Genomic DNA, 18,553 nt, shown 5'->3' on the forward strand with positions numbered 1-18,553 from the left:
AGAGATTCTTTGATTATTACTTTCAGGTTTTCTTTATTGCTCCTGATGTGAGGTAAGTTTTTTAGTTTGGGGGGGAGTGGATGGTTTGGACTTCAGTGGTTTGGCAAGCATAAAGTTTTGCTTAAATTGTTGGGGTTTTTTTAACCTTCTCTTGGCAATTGAATCTACTTCTGCCTTCATGGTAGAAAACCATCACAGAAATGGCACTGTTATGTTTATTGACACTTGAGCAATAAAACAATTAAGTCAGGAGCCACTGCCTTATCAGCACTTTTTTTTTATTTTAATGCCTAGTTGAACAGAGATAGGATATGCCTGTAATGTTTTGACAGTCACAGGAAGCCTACAGGTGTGTGGGAAGAGGCCTGTAGTAATATTAAAGAGGTTTAGGGGAGAAGATAAAACTCTGTATTACATTTTTCCTTGGAAGCCTGAAGTTCAGACCATCCCTGTTAGCATTCTTCAGAGAAGACATGCACTGTGTAAGGAGCCAGTGGTTTAAGATACCCCGTGCTTATACAATTATTCCTGTAACAAAGGCTGTCTTAAATCTTGTCAGACATCCCTTGTTTTGCGTTCTCCCTCAAGCCTGAATGTTAAGGTTAACAACCTTGTGGTGCTACAGTGCAGCTTGCGTGAGATTCTGTAGGAGAATGAGCATCATGTGGTGCAGGGTTGTGTTCTCTTCTGCAGAGGTTGTTTTGTGATCTGATTAGGAGAGTGCTGCCTGCTCAGGAGGATCTCGTGTCCTGAGCATGAGAAGTTCTAACGAAGAGCATTGGGAAATACGTTCAGAGGAAAATGAAAAGTTATTTGGAAGCTTTTTTAGTTGAGTTTCCTTTGAAATGCAGGTGATGAGGAGAAAAGATTTTGACTTAAAAGCTTTTCCAAATCTTTTCAAGTTGAAACAAGAGTCTAACACTGACTAAAAATCATTTCTGTGTGAAGCTCTAGTTACGTGGAAAAATAAAGAGAGGTGAACACATTTATTTTTTTTCCGCTCATGTTAGTCATCAGAGCTGTGTGGCACAGCCAAGAACATTTTAGATTCCTCACTCTGCATATAGGATGGCTGAACAGCATTCAGGGAAGTGCCAAGACCATGGTTTTTGATTATTTCATACATGAAGTCTGTTCTCACGCTTTTCTGTAAGTCTTAACACTGTAGTGATTTTTGAAGGTTTTGTAGTTAAAGTACAGCAACAGGATAAAAAGGATGAGCGTACACCACTTAGTGTCAAAATGGTCTAAACCTTAGTGTCAGATTATATTTAACATGTTTCTGTCTTCCACCGATATTCAAGTCCACTATAGTGACTGCTCTGTGCGTGTGCTTTAGAGCCAGCATGTGTGGATGTTCTGTGGAAACCTTGTGAATATTCAGTACTTTATTTTCCCTCTCCCCCATTTGTATTTGTATCTTAGCTGGAGAAGAAGCAAACCACCCCCCCGTTCCAGCCTCAGATCACAGACGATTACGGTCTGGATAACTTTGACACACAGTTCACCAGTGAGCCTGTGCAGCTAACCCCAGATGATGAGTATGAGTTGTTTTGGTTTGGTTTGTTTTTTTCCCTAATGTAATTGCATATTGAGAAATCAATTTATGAATTACTTGAAAATTACTAGGAGGAGACTCTGTAGTGAGCATTAAAACATAGCTAAGTTGAAGTAAATTTGATACTCTTTTTATCCTACCTATCTTGCATAACTTCTCATACTTACTGTGTGTAGAAGGCTGCCTGGTATTCTAACACAAGATGGGAGTACAGGGTTGTTTGCTGCTGTGTGTGTGCTGGGCACTGAGAGAGGGCACAAGTTCAATTCCTGACCCAACCAGCAGCATTTTTGCAATCAAGAAGTATTACCTTTGTTCTTGACTCTTTAATAGTATTTATCGTGTATATAACATGAGCAGCCTATGCTGACAGTAAAATACCTGTTTCTTATTTTTAAATTGGTATTATAGAACAACAGTCGTCTATTACTTGCTGCTTTCAGGGCCGTATAAGTGCCACTTAGTAACTGTTAGTAACTGAACTGGAAGGGCAGAAGAAACTTTCTATCAGATAATCATCATCACAGCCTGGTTTGGTTGGAAGGGACCTTAAAGCTCTTCCAGTTCCAATCCCTGCCACAGGCAGGGACACCTTCCACTAGAGCAGGTTGCTCCAATCCCTGTCCAGCCTGGCCTTGAACACTGCCAGGGATGAGGCGTATAATAATGTTGAAGAATAATAGTAGTGGTAGTAGTAATAAAAATATTTCTCCCCATTTAGTGTTGTTTCTGTACAACTTCACATACATACTTCACAGAAATGTATTTTGTTATTTGAAGAAAAAATACAGCAATGAAACCAGCATTTGTACTTGATAAAACTAAATCAATGCTCTTGTTTGTTTTTTCAGAGATATAATAAAGCGAATAGATCAGTCAGAGTTTGAAGGATTTGAATACATTAATCCATTGTTGCTGTCAACAGAAGAAACAGTATGAAGGAATGACATCTTTGTTGTGGACAGTGTGAATGACCTTTAAATTTATCCTTAACCACAGTATATGCATGCGAGGCTGGGGAACTGTAACATTTTGGGTGGAGACCAATGATTTAAAAAAAACCCAACAAACAAAAAACCCCTAACAAATTGCTGCTGAAAATCAAAGAGAACAATGATTTTGGTGGGTGTCTTCTGCCACTTTATGATTCTGAAGTTCTGGGCACTGACACAACTGGCTTCATTAATGAAGGAATTTGCGTTTTGTGCCTGTTTCATGAAGGATTGAGACGTTCATTGCATCCCTGGAAAAGGAGATTCTGGAAAACTTTGAGACCCACACACTTCCTACAAACGCTTGATGCAATGAGCTACCAATTGAAGAGTATTACAGTGTAACATCCTGAAGAATAAAATACATTACAGTGGTGTTGAAGCTTATTTTTGATGCCTTTTTTCTCAAGTGGTACCTGTCTAAACTTCTCAGATATATTTAAAAGGAGTTGTGTTTTATTAGCAATCAAAACATAAATTTGGGTACAAGATTTAAGTGCCTAAATGGATAAACTGCATTGAAGAATTATTATGTATTTGGAACATTCTTAAACCTGGTAAGTTCTGCTCATTAATGTTAAGTGACTATTAACATGTGAACAAACCAATTCTCAGCTGCAGCCTCATGTTTGTTGGCACCTTTATTGGATTTGAAATGCAGAGTGACTCAGCTATATTAATTCCAAATTAGAATTTACAGATTGATTTCTAAATCTGTTGTCTTAAAACTCCAAATTTACCAAAATGTTTCAATTGAAGAAAAGTAAATTTGCACACAAAGGAGTTAGGAAAAGACTTAAGCAGTGCCTACACCTACAGTTGTATATTAGATTTTTGAAAAGTATTTTTATCAACCGTACAGATATTCAGAAATAGAACAAAAGTGTAATTAAAGCATAGCCTTAAAGTCTAAGTAGTAAATCTAGAATAACCAGAATCTAGAATACACTTTCCTGATAAAGCACACCTCCTACTTCTGATAAACTGTCTGCTTCCAATTACTCAGTGTTTATTAATAACTAATCATTCTACTTCAGAAAATGGGAAGGTTTGGTAAAATGATTTGCATTAAAGTAGTAATATTTTTTTTTTTAATGGATGGAAAATGAATATAGTAAGAAATTGGATAAAGCAAAAGCTCTATCAAATCCCTTCTCATGGGAAGTTGGGGGGGTTGGAGGCAGGGAAAAGCCGTTTTACATCAAAGTCTATCAGCATGGAGAAGCTCACCTCACTTGTGTTTGAGATTAGGGAGTGTATGTTGCTATCTGGAGCTTCGGATGCTGTGAAAATGTACCTGCCTCTGGGAGCACCAGTTGCTTCTTGCTAGCTCTGGTGGTGTGGGCTGTAGAGATGGGGGGGGGGAATTATGTGGGAAGGAAAAAAGAAACCCCAAGCCCCTGTGCTCACCTCACCTGATGTGGTGTAAGCTGCAGCATGAACTGCAACACTTCGTCTTGCTTTCCATTCACATCTGGTTTTCTCAGGGTACAGCATTGCATTAGGTGCTGAACATGACATCTTTTGGATTCACATCCAGGTCATGAGGTGCTAGGACAAGACTGCCAAAACATTGTTTCAAATTGTCAATGAATCACTGATTAACAATCTGCTTGTATCCCCTCCTTCCCCAGGAATACACAGCCTGTGGTGGTTGTGTTGATCTCATTCAGGTTTCAGCTGTGGGTTTCTCTGTTGGACTGTACCTTTTCATATTCAGCAAAATGTGTTTTAATCAGTGCTAAATAATTTAACTGGTCAGAAGTACTTGCCTCAAATGCCTGGACTTGAGATACTTTATTATCTACTGAAGGAAACATTTACCTTTTAAATGTAATCTGACAGTTTATAATTACTCCTCTCCCCCTCCTCCACCTCTCTCATTTCTTGCTGGCAATTTTTTTACCCTGAATAATTTTTTTTTGTGTGTTTTCAATTCCCTTGGTAATAAAACGAACCAGTAGTTACCCGAGTGACAGCAGGCAGCTCCTGCCTGGGACCATGACAGATCAGCTGTCCTGTGACACAACAGGGCAGAGAACTTCAAAATGGAAATATTAAAAACGTGGGTTGGGTGGTTTTTTTAACCTTTTTTCTAGGCTTTGGAACATTTTGGGAGGGAGGGAAGGAAGAACATGAAGACATATTTGCTAAACATTGTAAAGACTACTTGATTTTATTTCAAAGATTTACAGGCATTTACAATGTTGCTGTGTTGCCAAATAGTTTGCCGGATCCAAGTTTGGTTGCTCATGTGCAAGTGTTTGAATAATGTTCCGTTCCTGATGAAGGGGAAATTTTTATATAAAGTACTTGTTTTATAAATAAAGAAAATGAAGGATGTAATTAAATGTGTGGTTTGGAAAAATAAATCCTAATATATTACAAATGGATCTGGTAATGATATATAGTTGTCTTATTTGAAATAGTAAATGAGAAGTCTAGCTAATTTAATGATTGTAAACCAGTAAATATGTTCTTGTAGTTTTGTATAATTAATTAGTTGGGATCTTTGCTGACCAGTTTTAATTGTGCAGAAGATGGTATACTAATCCCTAAAAGCTAAGATCATTTATATTCTTGCACATCTATTAAAGACTTTAATGACAAAGCTGATAGACTGTTATTATTTCTCAGTAAATGGAGCTGAGTCCCACTTGCGCTTTTGAAAGAGACTGTACTGTGAATTAAATCTCTGATTCATCCTGTATGTGGATATTGTATTCCATGTATGTTCTGTGGCACAGGGTTGCACCCAAACCAAGGAGTTTGCTGAGACAGGAAACTGTTTGGATGCTGAAGTTGTTAATTGGAGTTGTACTCTTCTTCTCTGTGTGAATGCAGTTGTGATTGGAATAGCTGGAATGGGCACAACTGTTCTGCTCTTGGATACAGCCCTCTGACAGGAAACAGATGTGAGCTGTGAGGCTGTGACTGGCAACACTGTGTGGTATGAGTAGATTACCATGGTCTATAAACAACTGACTGTACTTGGGGGAAAGGAACAACCCACTCTATTTCATCCCTAAACCATCACTAAATGTCACTTATTCTTTATTCGCAAATTTTGATGGTATCCAGGCAGGATGGAACTGATAGAAAAAGCAGCTGTTTTGGCTGGCTGACTGACTGGATTAAATCTTGCTTTGCATCTCAGTAATGTGGAACTGGTAGGAAAGTTCTCTTACTAGAGCCCAACTAGTTTAGCCTAGTCATGTTAATGTAGAAACCCCCAACCTAAGGCTCTGAATTCAGCTGTATTCCTTCAGAAAGATAAAAAAAATCTCACAGCCTTTATTTGGTCTGGGTTGTGTTTCCTTTTAATATAGATACACTTATAGAATCAGCTGTACAATCATATATGTTCTTATAAACTGTTAAAGATTCTAAGTTCACGCTTATTTTTACAGATCACCTGTTTAGAAAAAGAAAAGGTCTGTGAACTTCTGGATGGCATTAAGTAAGTTATCTTCTGTTCAGCTGGTTTATTCTACACTCAAGAGCTTTGGAGCATCACCAACATGAGTCCCTCAGGGATTTACAGTTCTACATTGTTTCAGAAGTCCCCAGCCTCCAGGGGTACCAACACTGATTGCCCTGTGGGCGTGTGTGGGAGAGCCCTGAGCACTGTTTTCGGAACCAGAACTACTTTACATGCATCTGAGAGGATTTAAGAGAAAAAGACCCTGAGCAGGCATGTGGCCCTTGGCCTTCTACTAGGTGGCTGGTTTGAGACGAGGATGTGCTTCCTCCATGCATTTTTCCTTTTCTTACGAGAGAGGTTCCTCCTTGGCTTGGTTCCTTTGCTCTTCATTCTTCTGGATTTAGGATTTACCACATTACATCATCTGTACTTTCAGATAAGCACATCACAAGGTGGTCATTAATGTCCGGTCCTGACAGCCTGCAAGTACAGAGAATTTGTTCAGTGAGAAACAAAGTCAAACACTTATTTATTGTTCTTCACCTTCACTCTAGCACAGAACTGAATATGAAGACCTGAAGCATGGTTATTAGCCTGTCTAAATCTCTTGATCTAATGACCATGACTGGATAAATACTCTTGAAGTCATCCTTCTGTCCCTTTGTTCAGCCTCCAAAGAAAACCAAGCAGCCGCTGAAACATCTCACAGTTAGAGGATCTGTTGCAAAACTCGTTTTCAGCAATGATGACAGCCTAAATACTATTAAATGGTGTTAATTTCAACAGACACCATAATTCTTACTACAGAGTGGATACTCAATTGCATGGAGTCTCATTTAGTTGTGCTAATTAGAGCTGGCATAAGACATATCCACTTCCTTCCCTCTGGTCTACACCTTGAGAGCTAAATCTAAAATGAAGACCACAGTTGCTCAGCCAGAGGCATCTGGGTCCTGGCTGAACAGGTACCACTGTAGCTATAACAGCAAAGTCCAGATCTAGAAGAGCAAGTGACAAGAGACAAGATTAATCCATATAGGTCTGAAACTAGCTTTGAACTATTGAGAATGCTGCACCAGAATGGTTTTTGGATGATGACACAAATGTCACTAGCATTTTTGTACTGAAGTATTTAAAAATGTTTATTCTGCTAAAATGCTAATGTATCAAGTTTTACCAGAGAGCTCAAACTGGGCTTTCTTTTTGAAGCAATACAATCTAGTAAACATAAGCTCCTAAACTGAATTGTAAGTAGGTAATTTTGACACTTAAAACGTAGAAGTTTTGCCCAATTTCATTATTGCCTATAGAGAATGCAGGCAGAACCAGCCTGGGGTTTGTATACTGTCCAGTTATTAAAAAAAACCCCAAAACTCACATTCCACTAAAGCACATGAGACACATGGGACAACTGTCAAGAGCTGGAGCTCCTTCACCCTGATTTTCTGTTTCTTCCTTGCAGATCTTGGTTTGAGGTACACTTGCAAGAGGCGGGTTCTCTTCTGCAGGTGAGCATCTGGCCTTTCCAAAGCAAACATCCCCTTGATGTGTTTGTAGCTGAAGCTCTTTTCCATGATTTTCTTTTCCATTTTCGATGCTGTTCTGTGCAGTCCCTCCGCAGTGCTGTTGATAGCTCAAAGCTTTTGCAGAGCATTGTGGCAATGCCAAGTGGTGCACAGAACTCCTGTGCCAAGTGAGTTTACATGACTTGGGACTTACATCTGGTTTTGAAATAGCTTCTGTGTCTTCCCCAACCACATGTTTGGCTTGATCTGTAATAGTTACACAGCACGTCTTCTCAGCTGCACATGGTAAACTGCTCAATTTATCTGCTTGGCCCTGTCCTTTATGGAGATGGCTGATCTGGCTCTGTGTTAGCTGACAGGAGCTAAGATCCTCTGGGTTTAGACATTCTTCTCTGCAAAAAGATGGGAATGACACCCATGGAAAGTTTTTCTTTCCAGCTGTAAAGACTTCCTGTTCTTGTAGACTCTCTTCCTTGGAGCTCTGTGACACACACAAACAATGTCTTAAAACAAATGCAGTTCCATCAATACATAAAACCAAAACTGAACATAGTACAAATACTCCGAAGGCTGAATTACACTGAAGAATGCTTTACTTACATCCCTCTCCAGTGCTTGCAAAGCAATTAAGAACTTCCTAGAGTTTATACAATATGTGTATTCCCTTAACATTTCTAAATTGATACAATAGGACACTTTCTTAATGTGTTCCATAGAGACTAAGGATGAAAACAACTACCTGCTGCTGCTCAGGAAAAATAATTCTGCTTTAGAAGAACTGTGTGGTCTGTGTTAAGGGGGCCTACAAGGATGCTGGAGAGGGACTCTTCATTAGGGACTGTAGTGGTAGAACAAGAGGTAATGGGTTCAAATGTAAGCAGGGGAAGTTTAGGTTAGATATAAGGTAGAATTCTTCCTTGTGAGGGTGGTGAGGTTCTGGAATGGGTTGCCCAAGGAAGTTGTGAATGCTCTGTCCTTGGCAGTGTTCAAGGCCAGGTTGGACAGAGCCTTGGGTGACATGGTTTAGTGTATGGTATCCCTGCCCATGGAAGGGGGTTGGAACTAGATGATCTTAAGGTCCTTTCCAACCCAAACTATTCTATGATTGCCTACCACTGCTGGAGCAATGAAATGGTGGTTTCTGTGTAATTAACCTCAGTTGCAGTTTGCCTTGTCCAGTTTATTCCTTCAGTGAGATCCCACTGCTTCTGAGCAGCCAGGATACTTACACATGTTAACTCTTTCCAGCAAAACATTGTTAAGAATTTGCCATATAGCAAAAGAAGCCCCTGGTAGTTGTCTTACAACAGTGCTAAGTCACACCACTACATGTAGAAGCTGAAGAGCTTAAACCCGCTACTATTTAAAAGCTATTTCAGATTTCTTCCCCTGTTAACATCATCATATTGCAAACAATAAGGGTACAGCATGCTACCTTTCTGAAGAACTCCGGAAAACTGGGCACTGCCTGCCAGTCTGCACATTGGGAATCTTGACTGATGCCTTTCAGTAACAAACCCCATGGTTCTTCACACTCATTTAAGTCTTCTTTTTCAAACCAGAAACAGCCGTCAGTCAATGACCTGTAACAACAGAGACAATCCAACAGTTAGAGAATAGGAGAGAGGGAAGAAAATATTCTGCATTGCTGTTAGTTTGCTCTTAATTAACTTCATTTATCCCTGCTGTAATGCTGATGTTTAAAAAAATGTAGGTATCCTTAACTGTGATTTATCAAAATAGAAGTTTTAAGATTAACTTCCAGTAGCTGACACTGCATCACTTCTTTCAGCTCAGTTCTAAGTGTGATGACCCCTTTCCTTTTGTTACCAGCTAAACACAAGGCAGAGACTTCATGATTGAAAATACTTAGAAATTTTCCACTTGTACAACATAAAACTCAATTCTTACCTATTTTCTTTTGATCAAGTAGCACTATACGAGCTAAACCAAAAATAATAGTTGACAATTTTGCCACGTCAAACAGCAGAGGCATGCAAACAGCATTTGTTGGTAGGTGCAACCATGCAAATACAGTTTTTTTACTTTAAAAGTGAGGCAAATTGGCCCGTGCAGGAAAGATTCAACTGTTTAACACATTTGTTTAGCAACGGAACCTCCATCTAGCCTACAGCAAGGTTTTTACGGAACACATAGGCATTATTTAGCCCATAAAATAATTTTTACAGCTTACTGTGACTTACAAAACTCATACAGCTATCAAAAAATTACCCATTGTCTAGATGAATGTCTAAAAGCCATGCTTTCCAGTTGTAACAAACCAGATGCCGTATTTATTATGGTCTTCACTTCCATGTGACACAGTTAAGCGCAGCCACTGTTTTTTCTTCTCAGATACCCAAACTGACACTTGCTGAGCACAGAAATCACTGAAGTGTTTGCACTGAGGATGGCAATCACGCTGGTTCCCGTGTATGCCTGGCCATGCTGCCATTTAAAACTACTGATTATAAACTTGAACTAATCCATCCTAGGAAGGTTTAACTACTAAGTAAGAATTAAAAGGATTTTATACTAGTAATACTGTGTAAAGAAAATTTCAAGAGATGGATGGACTGTTAATGTCAGAATGCTGCTTCCAGCATTTCCACTTCCTACTGCTGCATTTTCCTGTGTCACTGCCAGGAATGGCGCTGCACATGGAATAAACTAGAGACTGGTCTCTCACACCCTCAAGAAGAGGAGCAATGATCCTTTGGAAACCCATTTTCAGAAGGGGCACAGCTGACGGCATGCTTGCTTGGCCTGACAGGCTGACACAAGAACCTCTCAGCCTCTTCACCTCACCTTCAGCCCTCCCTCGAGGGCTGGAAAGAAGCAGGAATTATTGCTGGTTTCCTGTAAGTCTTACTCTGAAAAAAAGAAACTTTAATTCTCAAGAATTGTTTCTGCTGAAAAAAAGATATCTTAATTTCCATAACGTTTCTCACAAGCCCCATCCTTACTGCTGTTCTGTGCTAGAGAACACGCAGAAAGCTCAGCGCCCAGCGCACTTTATTTTGCAGGTGGCTTCCTCGACGTTTCTAAAGGCCCCACAAGTGATGCTTATCAAGAGGCCTTTAACGCCATTAGCGACGTGCTAAAGGCACACCTGAAGATCCAGCTCCATCTTCCCGGAAAGGGGGTAGGGGGGTTCCTTCCCCAGGGCCGATGAGGCTGCGCAGCTCCGGCCCCTCCGCAGAAGCCGTTCATCCACCCGGCCCTGACTCACTGGCGCCGCAGGCGGTGCTCCTGGCTCCAGGCTGCTGGCTCCTTCCTGGGCTTGAGGCGCAGCTTGGCGGCTCCTTCCTCAGACATGGCGAAGGCGCGGAGCTGAGGCCCGGCCTCCTCACACAGCCCCGCCTCACAGCTCCCCTTGTCCCGCGGGAGGGCGGGTGAAGGGACCTGTCGGTTCCTCGTCCTCTTCTTCCTCCTTCTTCTACCCCGCTTGGCCTGCAGCCAGGGTAGGGACTTTGGGCGGACCGGCTCCTCCCTCAAAGCCGCCCGTGAGTGATGGGCGCTATGGGAGAGTAGGGACTGGCTCGGGGGGAGCGCGGCTCTTCTGAGGAGAAACCTGCCCTTCCCTACGCCAGCCGTTGTGGTCAGCCGCGCTGAGCTCCACAAGGGTTGCAGGACGTGTAGTACTCTCAAGGTGTATGCTCCGAAGCTGTCCTTCCCGTATTGCCTTTACTCTTGAAACTTTCTGTATTTGTAGCGTTTTGGTTTATTTGGGGTTTGGGTGTGGAGCGCCTGCTGTGGAAATGCAGCATGCTCCGTTGGCGCTGGCTGGACAAAATGGCGGTGGCTCGGCCTTGGCTCCCAGCGTCATTAACGGTGGTGTCAGGCTGCAGCCAAAGATTGTTAATCGAAATAGAAAACTGGATTGGGAGTGCATCTCTGATACACTTTCTCTTTCAGGAAGCAGTCTGTTGAAGTGATCACTGCCTTTTTTGGTAAGAATGTTGAGGGGTGACTTGAAGTAAAGCACTTGTCAGAGCAGAGCCATTGCTAGTAGTTTTTGAAATGGGCAGACACAGGCTGTGGCCTCTTCAAATCCAGGTATAATAGGGAAATGGTGACAGCCTCTTCATAATTCTCCAACAGTAGATAAAAGGATTGGAAGGTAACTGCTGATTAAATTCTTCATAATTGATACAAGAATAATTATACAAGGAAATAAAAATATCTGGTAACAGATCTTTATGAGGGAGAGCAGGTACAGAGCACTGTCATAAGACAAACTTATTAGTGTTAAAAGATGAATCCACATTCCTTTTCTATAACTGCATTTATGTGGTGCTGAATGTCTTGTGGACTGTTTCATTCTTGCATTCCTCAGATCAAAAAGGAGGCATCAGTATTGATTGCAGCAGTGTTAAAAGTTAATGCCTGTGAATTACTGTGTTGAGCACACAGACCATAAAAAATGTATTAACTAACAGCTGACCTGAGTTTCTGCATGTCTTCAACAGACCTGGAACAGAAAAATGGCATTCAGAGTTCACTGATTCGGGTTTGAGGTAGATTGGTAGATTTAACCTGAGAAGTGACAGGTACAGGGAGACAGCCACCTCCAACTGTGCAACAGGCTGAAGATGATTCACTTGGAGAGCAGTCAGAGATCTGGGAGGATCAGTCCAGTTTACTGCTTTCTTGTGTTAGCTCAGGTACTTTTTGTTTCTGTGAGTCCATCTCTGCAGTGAGGTGATGGCTTTTACTCCAAGTAGTAACTAATTTTTAACATTGTAAGAGCTTTAATGGGTTTCCTTTTCGTGTAGGAGTGAGAATAAAAAGAAATGTAAAATGTCTGGTTACTAACAGGAATGATGTAAGCTTCTACAATAGATAGCCCAGCTGAAAAATAATTAAAACCCCAGTCATGCTAGAGCATTGGCATTTCTGCTATATGATAGACAAAAAAGAGAAAGAAATTCAGGATGAAAGAAATGAAAAGCTGATGACTGTCACACAGACAAACATTTTCCTGTATTAGTATTTGTTACAGCTATGGCAGTACCAAAGAATTACCAGGACAGTTACAAAGAGTATTCTGCCTTTTGACTTTGTTGCCATTTAGAAGCTGCGATGAAAGGAGGTTTCAGGAAATAGGTCCTCCCCTCCCTCACTGTCAGGAAAGGCATTCTCCCAAAGTTCCAGGTGGAACAAGGTAAGCAGAACAGAGGCAAGGGGTGAATGTGAAGGTTTTAGGCCTGCTGTGGGAAGAGAGATGGTTATAACAGCAGACACAGCAAGAATATAAATAAAGCAAATATGCAGATTGAAAAGGGGAATCAGACATATAGATGGCTGAAAATGAGGTGACAGAGGAGGGGTTAAAATTTGATTTCACAATTGCTGATGTTAATTGAAGAAGAAAAATGGAAAAGTATTTAATTTTGGGTATTTTACTTGCATGCCTTAATGACTGCTGTGAATGACAGGACACAGCACTGACTATTGCCACTTGGCGGCAGCAAACAATATAAAATCTTGCTTTAAAAAAATCAGCTGTCAGATTGAGCTGATGTCTGCAGGCCTCTGTATATAATTCTCTGTACAGCTATATTAATGATTGTTTCTGCCACACGGTTTCTGCTTCTGTTCCTGTGGTATTTGGGTTACATATCTTACTATGCCTCGGATACTACTTTGACAATTCTCTGTTCCTAAATCATGCATTTTACGAACAGATTTATTTCTTTAGCTGTGACTTCTCCTGAAGTAGCAGGCAGAAGTGGAGTCTGGTTTTTGTGCTGAAGGTGTTGCTGTGTGGCACTGTTAGTGCTGTGAGTCATGCGTTATAGCGTTGGCAAAAGCTGTATTATGGGTCAGCATAAAAAATGGTTATTGTGTGGTAAGGGCCACAAATGAAAGAGTATAGTAAAAAGAATAGTGAATGTTATTACTGCAGCTGCTGATTGTAAAAAGCAGAAGAAAAAAGCCTTGCTTCTGTGGCAACTATAGCTTGTAGGTGGCTTTGCATTTTGTGGATTTAACTGAAAACTTGATGCTGTAAGACTTAACTTTTATTTTGTTTTAAATTGTTACCTGTTTAATGCAGTCCCATTATAACCTATGAGGGCAGGCACATCAGGGAACATTTTAATTCTTGCTCTGTCTGCTTCTGTAACTACCTGTAGATTTGATACTAGCATTCTAGAAATCTTTGTCCATTATGTGTACTCAGATTTTTCATCTGCATCTTGCCAGAATTAATAATGTACTTACAGCATGAAGGTGGGGTATAGAATAGGACCTGTTCTTGGCTCTCCTATGTTGCACTACTGTTTCCTCCACTGACAGAAATCTTTTTACTTCTTGCTTGACTTTCAGTCTTGCATAATTAAGTAATGAAGAGTGGTTTGTGATCTTGGAAAGAAGTTCTCATAGAAATGCAAAGAGTAGTCTTTATCAGCAGCAGCCTTGTCTGGATTTGAGCCAGCGGTCAAGGGATTTGAGCTTTTGGAAGCTAGAATGCTTCTACAGATTATCTTTAGGGATTTTCTTCTAAATGGAATGCCAGCATGTGTAGTTAGATATTCCCTGTAGAGTCTCATCAAGCTGCACACACTTAATCTTTACTTACACGGTCCCTGATTCTTGCTGTAAAGTGGGCCTCAGTTTTAACTTTTGCTCTGAGGAAGAAGGGGCTATTACAACAAATTCTAATCCTTTTGCAGTTCCACAATCACTAAAGCCTATAAATTGCCCACCAAACCAACCAAGTGATCTTTTCCTGGGCTGAGGGAAAGGGGAGAGCGTAAAATGCAGGTGCCAGCATTTGCTGGGGAAGAACTGGTACATTATCTACTAATCCGCCTTCTGCTATTTCTGATTTCCTACCCAACAGCTGCAACATTGAATGAGAGCTTCTGCATTTGGGAAGAATTAGAAAGCCTGGTAATGCAGGGTCTCTATTACAGATACAACAACTCACAGACAGGGAGGAGATGTTTGCTGCTGGTGTAGAATTTGGTGTGCTAGGCATTTTATATCCTGGAAAAATTGTAATTTTCAGCTGTTGTTATGGAGTAATCAATGAAGAAGAGATGCCATAGTTTCTGCTAGGTTTCTTGCAAAGCCTGATGTAATTGCATGCTTGTGCTACTATTTTTTTTCAAATGTACTACTTTCAGGTTAAAGCATATGCAATTTTTGTTAAAACTTTGTGTTTTTTGGTGACTGATGCTTGCAGATAGTTCTAGTCCTTCTGGAATACCTTTGACTCTGTAGTGACAGCTCCTGCATCAAATAAAAATGTTCAGAATAAGTCATGCCTTGCTAGAAAATGGAAACATTAGTATGTTTAAATTACTCTATTAATCAGTGCTTGGCTTAGGAGTATGTGTTGGTAATTTTTTGTCCTTGTCGAATAGTTTGTGACTTGGGGATCAACATGTCCATTCTGCTAAATGTCATAAGGGAAAATGTCCCACAAAATAGCACAGGAGACTGAAGCAGGTATTGTAGAGCATCAGTGAAAGCTGCTGCAGCAAATGGACTTTACGGCATATCTCTGCAGCCCAGTGGCAGCAAATGCAGCACTGGAAAGAGTAACTCAATCATATTGCCTCGCTCAGTACAGTGCTAATTGCTGTCTGCAGTGAAATAGGAAATTCTGACTATTTTCATCAACATGATGTGTTACAATTCAAGCCACAAAATTATGAAAGCTATGTAAGACTTTAGCATAGTCAAGAGAATAAAGATAATGTGCAGTTTCAATTTGGGAAGTGCAGGCTCATTGCTCTTTCCAAAAAAAGTCGTTTGAGTGGAGTCAGTTTTGTAGGCTCTCCCTAATTTTAGCTGTAGGTGACATTGTCTTTTCAAGGAAAGCCATTGCCAGTGCACAACTCATCTTGTCAATTCAGCCTTCCCTTCTCAAGTATAAGGACACATCAGTACCTGTGTGGCTGCAAATAGAAAATTAAGTCGTGACATTTATGTGCCAAGATGGGAAGACCTAAAAAGAGGACTAGGGAGCTTGGCATGGCATTTGTGGGTACCAGGTTGCCAAGGAAGCATATTGTATTGAAACAGTTGCCTGGGAAACATTTAAAAATACATTGAATGGAAAAGCATATGTGATGTGCCCACAAGTGTTCTGTGTGAATGAAATGCCATGGCTGATGATGGCACCAAGAGGCTGTTACTATTACATGTAAAGATGCTGCAAGTGATGTGATGTTATTTTTCTTCCCTTGTGTGTTTTTTTTCTTCTTCCCATACCCTGTTTGTAGAAAGGGCACAGAAGGAAAATTCTTTTGCATTTGGCTGCTGGATTAAATTAGTAGAAAGCTGTACATGTGGTCAGCAGCAGCTAGAGATGGTAAAAGCAATTTAGCTTCATTTAGGCAACCTAAACCAATTGACAAGAAGCCTGCACAATTCCTCCTCAAAAATAACAACGCTGCTGAAACTCCTATAGGATAAAGATAAATGGTTTTCTGAGCATGAGCACTTTAATTTGTGCTAAAATGATATTTGGAGGCTCTGATGTCATTGCAATAGGACTTAGATGTAGACATCATATAAAACACAAAGAGTTTATGATCAAAGCAGGTTGAACACCGTAGATGAAAAAGTGTCTGACCTAATTTTTAGTTTGGGGCACTGAAATAGAGGGAGATAACAGAAGGAAGTTTCAGAAGATAGCCCAGCTGCTCTAGTTTTCTTCAGATCAGACTCAGTTATTGAGAGATGGTACTGACAAAAAAGAATGACCAAGGAAGGGAACAACTAGCAACTGTAATCTGTGATATGCTACCTTGGACAAAGGGGCTCACTGGCTAGTGATTTCCAGGTATTGAAATGTATCTTTTCTTCACTAAGAATGAATGCCAGGTGTCAGGCTGGTTAGGATTGTAATCTCCCTGCCTAATCATCCTTTGGCGATTTAGAAACAAATACCCTACTCTTGCTTTGCTAGAGGCTTAAGAAGCCTATTTGGGAGCAAGCAGATTTTGCTTGGTGCAGCCTTTATGTGGTACAGATTGCGACAGTAGATCTTTTGGGAGGGAGACAGTGAAGAGTTCCGTTGACTAAGGAGGAAGGTCTAGAGACCTTTTTGTTAGTATTAGCTCTGAAAGGATAAGTTGCCTTTTAGGGGGAAGGCCCTAGGGACTCAGCTTCTTGAAGATGGTGCCTGTTGGAAGCTGTAAAGTTGCTGTTTATTTGGTAATGTGTGTGCTTTTCCCCAGTGAGGATGCATTTTGACTGACTGACTCTGAATTTGCTGTCATTTTGACCGGGGAGGGGAAGCTTTCTGGCTGGCTATCTAGTTTGGGTACAACCTGCTCAAGGGTCTGAGGTATCCAAAAACTGTGTTAGAAAACTGAATCAGATGAAGTTTTCTGTGTGTCAGTCAAGTCCAAGATCACTCATCATTTTTCTGGCCCAGTGTGTGTTTGGTTAAATCAAGTCCTGATGTTTCTAGGCCCCAGGGTTAGTGTAAAAGAGGCGGGAAGACTCTGCCTTTCATCTTCCCCCCACAGTTTTGCAATATGACTGAAAACTCTTGGAGAGAATGTTTTAGATCTCAAAGAAAGATTAGGTTTGATGGCATGAAGCTGTGGGTTCTGTGGCTCAGCCTAGAATTCTGCTGAGGGAGTTGTATAATCTCCCCATACTTTAAAGTATTTTGGCTCTGAATTCAGGATCAAATAATGGATGAGGTTTTTGTATTTCTTGCTGGTTTTTTTCTTTTTGATTTGAAGCATGTCTCCCAGGATTACAGCCTTCAGCAGTCGGAGTTTCTCCTCTTTGCTCTGTACCATCCTTTCATTTGCAGTGAAGATACTAAAGGGCTCCACAAAAAAAAAAAAAAAAAAAAAAAAAAATATTAAAAAGATCCGTAACTAATATCTGTAGTAGTGACAGAAGATCACCTGTCCTGTTTATGGGCATGAAACCACAAAAGAGTGGAGCAAAATTACCAACACTAGTTAATGTGATGTGATGTTATCCCTAACTAGAATGGTGTATAAAATCAACTTAAAATACATTGTAATTCAACAGATGGGTATTTATTTATGGCTTCAACAAATGTGGATAGTAGGTTTAGTTAGTTTTGCAACTTTTTGTAAAGACTAGCCAGTGTTTTAGAAAGAAAATCTAAAACCCTAAAGTATAATCAGACCTGTGGAGGCAAGTATAAATCTTTTCACCAAGAAGGCTGTATTTTAGTTGCAATCTAGTGGTGTAATAATTTTATTGTATTACAGAAATAAGCAATATATCCTTACTACCTTTCTGAAATTACTTCCTTTTTCATATTTATTCTCACTCTGCCTGTCATTAGCTCTTAACTTGATAAAAGAAAAACAAAATGAGACTACTGTAGAAGGCCTGACAGTAAAATATGATAGAGCTATAGCTTCTTTTTTTTTTTTTTTCCCCATATGTCATTTATTTAATTGTATGAGACACAGGCTGAGTTTGGTTTATTTATGTTGTCTTATGCCCACTAACCTGAAACTATCTTGTGACACTGCCAGTGTGAAAGGGCGTTCTGCCTGGAATAAATCTAGTTATGTCAGAACTGCAACACATAGTTATAGATATTAAAGTAGGTGTTTGCCTGCCTTTGCTGTTACTTTGCAGCTCCCAGCATCTGTAAATCAAACCCATTTAGACTACTTCAAGATAAAAAAAAGGTGATGCCTTCCTGACACATGTAAACGGTACTGCTATCAAATGGTAACTTCATGCTACTCTTCCTTTAATGAGTGAATTTAAAATTAGGCTGATTTTTGAAGTGTTTTCACCAGCTGACATCTTCTGTTTCCCAAATCCACTTTGCTGTTCCTTCAGTTCATCTGTGCTGCTCTCATAGAAATTTGATTGCTCCCTTTTAAAAAGTGGAAAGTACTCTGAAAGAGATGTGTAGTAGCTGAAACAACATGTTGTGGTGCTGGTTTAGGACAGGATGTTTAGTTAGCTAAAGTTACTACTCTGTTTTGTACCACAGACTGGTTCTATTATTAGCCTATTTTTTATTAGTATGTCCCACAACACTGGAATTGGATGTTTTAACAGAAGATTGTGAGGAAAA

The 18,553-nt window shown here is 40.3% G+C and overlaps 1 protein-coding gene across 1 annotated transcript in view; it reads left to right on the plus strand.

Annotated features, from left to right (window-relative positions):
• Nucleotides 1-2,497, plus strand: part of PRKCZ (protein kinase C zeta) — a gene marked incomplete at both ends in the record, with an annotated part of 39,916 nt that extends 37,419 nt beyond the window's left edge. The window contains 2 exons of the mRNA XM_080631061.1: nucleotides 1,426-1,541; nucleotides 2,410-2,497. Coding sequence (XP_080487187.1) covers nucleotides 1,426-1,541; nucleotides 2,410-2,497 — 204 coding nt within the window. The remainder of the gene's footprint in view (nucleotides 1-1,425; nucleotides 1,542-2,409) is intronic.
• Nucleotides 2,498-18,553: the final 16,056 nt, after the last annotated feature.

This window comes from Psittacula echo (assembly GCF_963264785.1).
Source record: "Psittacula echo genome assembly, chromosome: 17".
Taxonomy (NCBI): domain Eukaryota; kingdom Metazoa; phylum Chordata; class Aves; order Psittaciformes; family Psittacidae; genus Psittacula; species Psittacula echo.